At 31.5% G+C, this 10000-nt stretch overlaps 2 protein-coding genes across 2 annotated transcripts in view; one reads left to right on the top strand and one right to left on the bottom strand.

Annotated features, from left to right (window-relative positions):
- Positions 1–1025: 1025 nt before the first annotated feature.
- Positions 1026–10000, bottom strand: part of AcCoAS (acetyl coenzyme A synthase) — a 26289-nt gene continuing 17314 nt past the window's right edge. The window contains exons 9-11 of the mRNA XM_011497211.1: positions 9716–9905; positions 2281–2526; positions 1026–2091 (exon numbers count right to left, since the gene is read on the bottom strand). Of these exons, the coding sequence (XP_011495513.1) occupies positions 1889–2091; positions 2281–2526; positions 9716–9905 (639 nt within the window). The 3' untranslated portion in view covers positions 1026–1888. The remainder of the gene's footprint in view (positions 2092–2280; positions 2527–9715; positions 9906–10000) is intronic.
- Positions 4948–9291, top strand: LOC105360320 (alpha-enolase). Its single transcript, XM_011497210.1, has 6 exons — positions 4948–5315; positions 6169–6370; positions 6615–6739; positions 7414–7659; positions 7944–8303; positions 9042–9291. The coding sequence occupies exons 1-6, from the start codon at positions 5123–5125 to the stop codon at positions 9230–9232; spliced, it is 1317 nt and encodes a 438-aa protein (XP_011495512.1). The 5' UTR covers positions 4948–5122; the 3' UTR covers positions 9233–9291.

Here is a 10000-nt window from a genome sequence, read left to right as displayed (position 1 = left end):
GAATTCGTGCTGCTTCTTCGTTTACACTAAAATGGATTTTTATAATTATAGGTTTTTTCACTTTAATTAAAAATGTACAACGTTATCCTACCTTATCGACGCTTGCTGAAATTTGATTTTAATTAAAGTCGCATTACTTTTCATGGTAACTGTTTGGTATGTTTCACCCTCGGTAATACCTAAATTCGTTTATCGTTTAAGCGAGATTATCTTATTTGTAAGGATCTTACTTACATTAATCTAAAATAATTTATACACAATGTACAATTTTATCACAATAATGTTGATTATTTTAAAAGGGAGTAGATTTTTCTCTGATTAGAAACGTTTGTTTTTGAGAATTTAACTGTCAATTGAATGATTCATTTCATAGGAAAATATTTCGAAGCAATCGATGAAGTGGTATACCGTTGGATAATCTTAGATTTTCTCGGTGCGCTTTTTAAAACGACTCGTAATTTCTCGGAAGACTCCTAAAAATGCACAAAAACTCTGATTTTGTATAGTTTAATTTATTTCTCCGAGATTACATTGATAATAATAACGAAAAATAAAATGAAAATAGAACGTTTATCTATATAAAAAGAAATACAAAGAAAGCACATCGATTGAGTGGTAATATTATCAATATCGCATGTTTCTTTTTTTCCTTTTTCTCTTCCTTTTTTCTTTTTTTTTATTTTTTATTTTTTATTTTATACATCTTGAGATCATGATGTTAAAGACCTAGGATATTGAAAAATTCCGAGTGAGTATATATAAGTATAAATTCCCGTCTATTGTTGTTGAAAATTTAACTTTTCAACATCTAATAAATAATACTTTTACAATGAATTTAGAACAATAATAAAAATAGTAAATATATATATATATATATATATATATATATATATATATATATAAAGAAGAGCAATGAAGTTGATTATATTTTATTCAATTGGTAGATGATTTGAATTTTCTTAATGTATTCCAAAGTAATAGAAAAAAAAATAAAATGTGTTATTTAAAAGAAAAAAAGGTAATAAAAGAGAAATCCTAATGCTTAAATGACTTTTTACAAATAAGAATTATGGATGTGTGGGTGGTCGATAGCGAATACACGCTTACTTTGTCCGATTTTTCTTATTTTGTTCATTAAATTACTTTTATTTTTTCATACTTTCATTGTATATGGAGTCGCGGCAGTTGATCATTAACTTTTTATCAGCGCATTTAGGAATTTTTTTTCGCCGCTGTCCACTCATGTACATCTTAGAACGATTTGCTTACAAGCAAAAGTGTATGTACTATAGCGATAGAAATCATTGACACTGTCTTCTTATCGCATTAAACTATTTTCTTTTCTTTCTTTCTTTCTTTTTTCATTTTCCATTATTTTTATAATAAATTTAATATTCTATTTTTCGTGCTTTTCCTACGATCGCTTAGTTTCAAAGTTTTCTTCCTGAAACTTGGGAGCGATAAAGCTCGATATCAGGGATCGTATTGCTTGGATTTTGCCATTTCTAACATTTCTCTTTGAAACTTTCTCCGATAATTGGAATAAAGGAAGAAGCTTCATTCACACTTAAAACTAATTGGCAATACCCTCTTCTTTTCTTAATGTCACGGCAAGTTTTGTAAAGCACCCGCTGCCACTTCCTGAATCATTCTTCATATATGAAGGATCAAAGAGAAAGTCCATCTTACGCTTTTGCTCGTAAATAGGCTATTCTTTTAAAAAACCTTCTAGGCGCAAGATTCAAGAACGTATTAAAGAAATCTCTATCTCGCAATCATTATTTCTCATAATAAGACATCATATTGTCTGCCTCTCTTACTTTCATTATTATTGATATTCCTGGCGATCGAAGACAAGGGATATTTTTAAGCGTTTACTTTCGGCTTTTTACACTTCCTGCTGTGGCCTAAGAGAAAATAGCAGCTCGACGACACCCTCGTCAGCCAATGTCGATACGTCGCCGACGTTTTTGTCGCCGATGGCAATTTTACGAAGTATTCGTCGCATTATCTTGCCGGAGCGTGTCTTGGGCAGGCCAGGCGCATGCTGGATTACGTCTGGTTGAGCAAACGGACCGATTCTCTCACGAACTATCAAATAAAAAGAAATGTATTATTCATTGATTTCACTCCACCTACCATTGTATATCCAATTCCGTAACACCCGCAATTGTGCTCATTTTCAATTCATATTTACAATGAAACGATTAAACATATTAGCAATTACAAATACGGATACTCAAAGCTGACAAAGGTTTTGAAATAAACGGGCTCGCATACCTTTCTTCTTTAACTCATCTTGAAGTTGCTTGTTGAAGGGTTTGCCCTCATTAGGCGTGATAAAGCAATAGAGGCATTGACCTTTGACGGGATGCGGTTTACTAACCACCGCTGCCTCGGCGACCGACGAATGTTCCGCAAGTACACTCTCGACCTCCGCCGTCGACATTAGATGGCCGGAGACGTTGAGCATGTCGTCAATCCGTCCTGTCACCCATAAGTAGCCATCCTTGTCTCGTCGCGCACCTATTAGTAACAGCCAAAGCTTTTTTTTTCTCAATCCACACTCATTTATTTCGTCTATTAATCTGTTTTATAGTGCGTCTATTTAACATAAATGCGCGGTAACGATTGGCCGCACTTTTCTCTATCGAAACCTTTCGAATATTCATTTAACTTTCGATAATTGCTATTTGAAAAGCAAACGTCATGTGATATTAAGAACGTTGCATGATAATTGAGATGCACGAGAACAATAAATTAATATTTTTACAGGTAATATATTGGCTGGCAATTATTGATTATCAAGTGCTTTTAAAAGTGTTTCAATACGTTTACGGATTAATATATTGTTTGCTATAGTCTCGGAAAATTGCCAATTTGTATTGTTGTAATATTGAAGTGAAGATAATAGTCGTCGGGATTTATTTTTTAATAAATATTTTAGAGTGCTATTGCTGATAAATGTGCTCAATATGGTATGGATTTAATTTATATATTTTATTTAATTTATCGTCTCTCCAAGTAATCTTGAAGTAATTGTAGACATTTAATTAGAGATATTTATGAGATTTCGATTTTATTGAATAAGCAATTGTCAATTAACATTATAGAAAACAAAACGACAATTTGATTATTAAATAGTAACCGAAAGTCTCATTAATATTTAATTTTATTAAATATCTCGTACTTTGCAATAACTACGTATTGAATTGTTATTGAATTTGAATGTCGAATATGATATTCAAATACGAAATTTTATTGATGAGATCAATATTTATATACTTTCATATAATAGCTTCTTTTACTTATTATTAATGTATTTCATATAGACAAAAAAAATATAGAAGAAAAACAGAAAAAAATATGTCTTACAACATACAGTATTTTAATGAAAATATTGAACTTGACAAGTATAAATTAGAAAAAAATAAATTAATAGAGATATTGTAAGTAATATATAGAGAAGCTGAACTTGTAGCTTTTATTTATAAAAGAAAAAAAAAATTACGAAACAAATAACTTGAACGTCAGTAGTTGGTTGTATCAATTTGTTGACAATGTCGTAATCTTGATTTTCCTACACATGTACATCCTAGTTCTAGAGGTCAGTTTTTTTTAAAAAATTAAATTAAATTATTCAGATAATTCATGATAGTTATTTACATACATCAAACTGTGGAAAACTTTGCTGATAACGACAGGAAGTGCAATTGAATCGATGAAAAATAGTTATATTTTCAATTCTGGGAATTATGTGTACATTACTACGATCGACAAGACGTGTGTGTTATCCGTATTTTTACTCGAATGCTTTCGATAAGATTTTTATGTACATTAATTTTAAAATTTTTATCATTTATATTTGTGCATCGTATTCATCCACGTAATTTTTTTTCTTTTTCTTTTTTTTTTTTTTCGAATCAAGTATTATATGTATTTACTTTTGTGATAATCAATCGTTGTAATTATCAATAATATTTCTTCCTTGTTAGCTTCTTAAACCTATTCGTATTTTTCGAATTTACCCAAATTTATTAGTGTAAAAGTCTGTTATTGTAATTATTGTAATTTCTATTAAAAATATATTTGATTACTTCCTGTTATCTCTTGAACTATAAATTCTTTACAAATATATATATATATATATATATATATATATATATATATATATATATATAGTCAATGATTGATTTATTGAAAAAAATAATCTATTTATTATCTTTATATATTAATATTATTAAGTATTTGTCTTTAATGGATATTTGATTAATATTAATAATAATAATAAGAATAATAATATAAAATGAATTATAATTTCTACCATAATAATAGTATTTCACAGAAAAACATGCAAATAATAAATCAATAAATAACTACAAAGTTGTGTGTTTATGTCACAAAACTCTGCTATGAATACCTTAGTATTCTAAATTCATTTACTTTAGCCTTTTGGAGACTCGAAACATCAATTTCCTGTTTATAAATATTAACCGGCGGTCATTGAAAGATCTATCGATGCACATTCATTGAATTACAAAATTATTATAATTTAATTTAGTGTCCCTGAAAGCATAAATTGAATCCCATATAAAAGATATGTAAAGGAAAGAAATTTTTATGAGGCGGTGATAAAATGTCATGGTCAATGGTTCCTCGGTCAAAAATTCTTCTTATCGATTAATTAAAATGCCAAATTAGTCAAGAAAGCATAATACATGATATTTAATCATGAAAGAAGCTTCCAATTTAGATTTGCACCACATTATCTATAACATGTTCAATTAAGAAAGAGTCTGGTTAAAAGTAAAGACTTGGTTGGCATTGTAAAAGAATTAGCCGCTAAGTAAAAGTCACGGGCAACTACTTCCTTAAACTCATATTGATAGAATTTATTCAAATAATCTTAGCATTAGAATAATAAATTCGAAAACGAACGATGTTTATATCAAGAGCGTACTAAATTTGCACACTTCAGACCTTTGACATTTTTAGATTTTATTAGCAAGAAAATTTTCGTAACCTAAAAAACTAAACTCGGCAAAATTCGTAATATTCTCAAAGCCAAATATAAAGATAGAATCAATTAAAATAGAAATTGCAAGCGACCTAGAGACTTAGTATGCCGATACGTAAGATCAAAGCCCGTCAGATATTTGATGCATGCGGCGACCCGACAGTCGAAGTCGATTTAATAACGGATGTCGGACTACTACGTAGTAGCGTGCCGAGCGTGATTTTTCCATCAAACATACAGGCGAAAGAAATTCGGGATGAAAATGAGGCGGTGTTCAGGGGTCGCTCCGTGCTCAAAGGTAATTTTCTATGATGTTTGTATGGGAGTGGTCGAGTGTTATGGATTCGACTGAACGAGCTTGTTAGTTGGCGGTGAGTGAGCATTGCTTTCTTCCAAGATATTTCGCCTAAGATTTATCGCGATTACCTTATTTATTACCTGATTTTCATGCCGTCGATTTAGTCGACGTAGGCACTTAAGTCACACGATAAAACAATAAAAGAAAAAGAATAATAATACCCTCTTAAGTATTGATATTTACCAGTAGGAAAAACAACGGTCTGCAAGGCTATGCTATGCAAGCCACCGTGAAATGTGAATGTTACGTATGCGAGATATTTTTTGATCGATTGAATTATTTGATAGGATTTCTCTCATTTATTTGAAATTGAAATTACAAAAGCTTCGAGTTCATTATACCTCTTTTTTAATGAAAATTTCTCGATTTGTTATGTATTTTAAATGCTCGACCACCTTTGTATTTTTTTTTTTGTTTGTTTTATCTATTACCGCAACAATTTCGATTTTACAACATTCGTCGATGATATTTTACACTAAAATTGGCAATAAATGTTGATCTCTTTTTTTGTTTTGTTTTTTTGTTTTTGTTTTTGTTTTTTGTTTTTGTTTTTTTTTTGTTTTTTTTTTGTTTTTTTTTTGTTTTTTTTTTGTTTTTTTTTTGTTTTTTTTTTGTTTTTTTTTTGTTTTTTTTTTTGTTTTTTTCGTTTTTGTTTTTTTTTGTTTTTTTGTTTTGTTTTAACGTATTAAGACTATTAATACGGGGAAAATGCATTAGCCACGAGTGTTAATGTACTACGCGAAAGTGGATTCGTACGTCTAATGAGAAAATTGTATGTTCATTGATAAAATAGTTATCGAAACGATCAATAATCGAATTGCGCCTGAAATTCTAAAATCAAAGTTGGAAGTGAACCAGCAGCGCGAGATCGACTTGCTTATGCAAACTTTGGATGGAACCCCAAACAAGTCGAAACTCGGAGCTAATGCAATTCTCGGCGTTTCCATTGCCTGTTGCAAGGCCTCTGCAGCCAAGAGAGGCTTACCTCTTTACAGGTTATTACGCATTATTTTAATGGTTTTACTGGGTATTTAAGAAGCAAGTTTTTTGTTTTTTTCCTTTATAAATGTTATATTTCTTATATCCATGGTATAAGAAAAACTTTTGAATTATCATTTCCTCCGTCTGTCTCTCGCTTTGCCTGTGTAAAATCTCCGACTTCTTAATCCAATATTATTATAATTTATGAATGTAAAGTTTATTTATTAATAAAGTTGCTCACGATCTATCTTGGTTTAGGTACATCGCCAGTTTATGCGGCAACGAAAAAATTTATTTGCCCGTGCCAATTTTTAAGATTTTCAGTGGAGGTCGAGCAGCTGGAAATAATTTAGCTTACGAAGCGTTTCTTATTTTACCCACTGGTATGTGTAATTGCTACATTGAACATGTTATTTTCCCTCATTAGTAATACGAGACACTCGAGCATTAAAGCTCAAGTCGAATAATGGAATATCCATCGTTTTAATATCATTTTAAAGTAAAAAATTTAAACGATATTCACAGGACTTGGTTTCGTTAAATTTTACATTGCCATTGATTAAAAAGCTGTTTTATCCATATTTTACGTCAGTAATTGTAATTCGACATTTAGACATTCGACATATTTTTGAATTCAAATGCTTTTTATTTAATTGAAATTATTTTTCAACTAAATGATTCGAAATAAGATACATTCTAAAGTCCCGAATTGCCGTTCATCTTAATCTATTAAATTGAAATTCTGCTTCAAGGATGAAAGGAATGAAATTACATTTTCTCGAATAGAGTCACATTTATGCAAATAAAATCTTTTCTCCGTTATAGCGACACACCGATTGACACGCACACGCACACACGCACACACACACACACACACATATATATATATATATATTTTAAATTTCAAAGCTCTTAGGAAAGATAAGATTATGTAAGGATGCCTTGAGACACTAGTATTTACTATTGGCGCGTGAAAATTAAAAAACAAATATAAATAATTTTAAAAATTATTGAGATACGAGCTGTAATGAATGACATGTGTAAATTGCGTGAGCAGGTGCCACAACGTTCGCAGAAGCCATGAAAATGGGCATAGACATATATCGCGAAATCGAGGAGCAGCTTGCCAAAATCCAAGAAGCAAAACTGCCACTAACGGTATTAAACGAGGGTACTTTCGCTCCGCAATTCGATGACAATAAGGAGGCGCTGGCGACAATCGATACGGCTATTAAAAATAAAGGCTACGAGGGCAAAGTTAAAATTGCTGTCGATATTGGAGCTTCGACATTCTTCAAAGATGGTGAGTAAGTTCGTTCGCTTGTCGTTAGTTATGATATTTGCAGCTTAGCCAATCGATCCCACTAATCAACTATATCCTTCGTGTCATTCGCTAAAACTATTAAAAAGTACTAAGTGAACGGTCAGGAATAAACGTTTTTTTGAGTATACGTTTTTTGTTAACCTTTGATTAAGTTGCGTTATGAGCTGCTAGTCGATGTAAGTGAGCGTAAGAAAGTGAAGGAAAGAGCCCGAGAGCCAAATCCTGTGGCCTGGTAATCTATTGATTTTTTTTGCATCGCGCAGGCAAATACGACCTCCAGTATAAGAGCGAGGACTCGAACCCGGAGGATTATTTGGAGCCAAATGATCTCCAAGAGCAGTATAAGCAACTTTTCCCCGACTTCCCGGCTCTCGTTTCCATTGAGGATCCGTTCGGTCTAGACAATTGGGACGACTGGACTAACCTCGTGACCGCTCTACCGGACATCCAGATAGTCGCCGATGAGCTCACGGCTACGAATGCCGAACGACTCGACAAGGCGATCGAGCAACAGGCAGCCAATAGTTTTGTTATTAGGTTGAGTCACATAGGCAGTGTTACAGAAGCCATTGACTGCGTGAAACAGGCAAGGGACGCCGGTTGGGGCTGCATCGTCAGTGCAGGTTTTCCATTGCATCATTTATGTTTTTTCATTCTTTTATTAATAAGCGACATTCCTTATGTCAAACTGAAGTTTCTGTATTTTCTCTCGCGCTCCGCAACTTGATTAATCGACAAATCAATAAATATTATTATTGGCTCGTGTAATAGCTGTACTCACGCGACATTTCTAGGTTTACGGAATTTTATTGTTTTACGTTCTTTTTTTTCTTTTTTTCTTCTTTTTTTTCTTTTTTTCCCTTTTTTTTCCCTTTTTTCCCCTTTTTTTTCCCTTTTTTTCTCTTTTTTAAAATTCACTTCACGCGTGATTTCTATGGTACTTTTAAGGTTCTTATTAACCCAGTGATATACAGTTACAATCTATAATAAATCATAGCTATGCTAGCGATGTTGTAACATTTACATGCTGCATAAATGCATAACAATGCATTTTTTTTTTACAATTTTATACATGAATTTGTGATTGCTTGATAATATACGAATAATATCAATACTATTACTTGATAATATTAATTAAAATAAATATTTTTCAAAAGGTTTTATTATAAAATACAAAAGTAATAGTAATACGACTATATTTATTTCATTTTAGTTTATTATTTTAACTTTAAGTAAGTAAATCGACGTGTATAAATTGAAATGTATAAATTATCTTATATAAATTATCTTCTATATTAGTTATTAAAATTCTCCTTATTATTATTCGATTAGAATCTATGAATATTTTGAGAATTTTATAGGTCAGGGTGAAACCGAAGATACTTTTATTGCCGATTTTGCGGTTGGTACTTCGTGTGGACAATTCAAAACTGGAGCTCCTTGTCGAAGTGAAAGAGTGGCGAAGTACAATCAGATTTTAAGAATCGAAGAGGAATTGGGAAAAGAAGCGAAATATGCTGGTGAAAAATACCGGAATCCATTTAGCAAATAAACAAGGTATTTCATTATTAACTCCCATTATCTTTATTAGCATATATTCTATTTCTTAAATATCACATTAAAACAATAAACAAATAATAATTGATCCTATTATGAATGATAATACTGTCGTATCTAGGAATAATGATTTTTTTTTTTTTTTTTTGAAAATAATTTATTCAAGATTCTATTTCCTTATTCTATCGAATTCTATCCCCGGGAATCAATAATAAAACTTACTAAGTCGGTTAGATTTTATTGCTCGTCAAGCAATATAGGTTTTAAAATTTTTAACCCTAATTTTCTCCCATCGCATCATATATAGTTAATTTAATGATAAAGGTAAGTAAATTATATTTTTTATATAGCGTAATTTAAAATCTCTTGAAAATTAACGCTTTATGTATTTTTAGAATTACGAATATAATCAGAGATACCGACATTTGGATATAATATACATTTGATATAATAAAAATAATATATACAAAAGACACACCATCACCCGTACAGTAGCATCCATGAAACCTATTAAAGTAGGTACTTTGAAAGCGGTCGTGATTTCCATAGAGTGTCCTCATCATACCGGGCCAGGGTCTTCGGAACACAAGATAACCCTCGCCCTCACCCTCAATTACGTGACCATCCTCGTCCAGAAGTTCCGGCTGCACGCCGAAAAATGGGTAAGTCTGCACGAGAGAATGATTGATTACCAAAGTAGCTTTATGCTCGAGGCCTCGTGTATTTCCCTCTCTCTCTCTCTCTCTCTCTCTCTCTCTCTCTT

The sequence above is a fragment of the Ceratosolen solmsi genome, unplaced genomic scaffold (assembly GCF_000503995.2).
Source record: "Ceratosolen solmsi marchali unplaced genomic scaffold, CerSol_1.0 scaffold13, whole genome shotgun sequence".
In the NCBI taxonomy this organism is placed as follows: Eukaryota; Metazoa; Arthropoda; class Insecta; order Hymenoptera; family Agaonidae; genus Ceratosolen; species Ceratosolen solmsi.
This window is presented reverse-complemented; position numbering and strand designations above follow the sequence as displayed.

Bases quoted from the DNA above. Each gene is read 5' to 3' on its own strand.
- LOC105360320 (XM_011497210.1), top strand. From the start codon at position 5,123: ATGCCGATACGTAAGATCAAAGCCCGTCAGATATTTGATGCATGCGGC. The intron at 6,740-7,413 runs GTATGTGTAATT...TTGCGTGAGCAG, and splicing joins GTTTCTTATTTTACCCACTG to GTGCCACAACGTTCGCAGAA. The intron at 8,304-9,041 runs GTTTTCCATTGC...AGAATTTTATAG, and splicing joins GGGCTGCATCGTCAGTGCAG to GTCAGGGTGAAACCGAAGAT.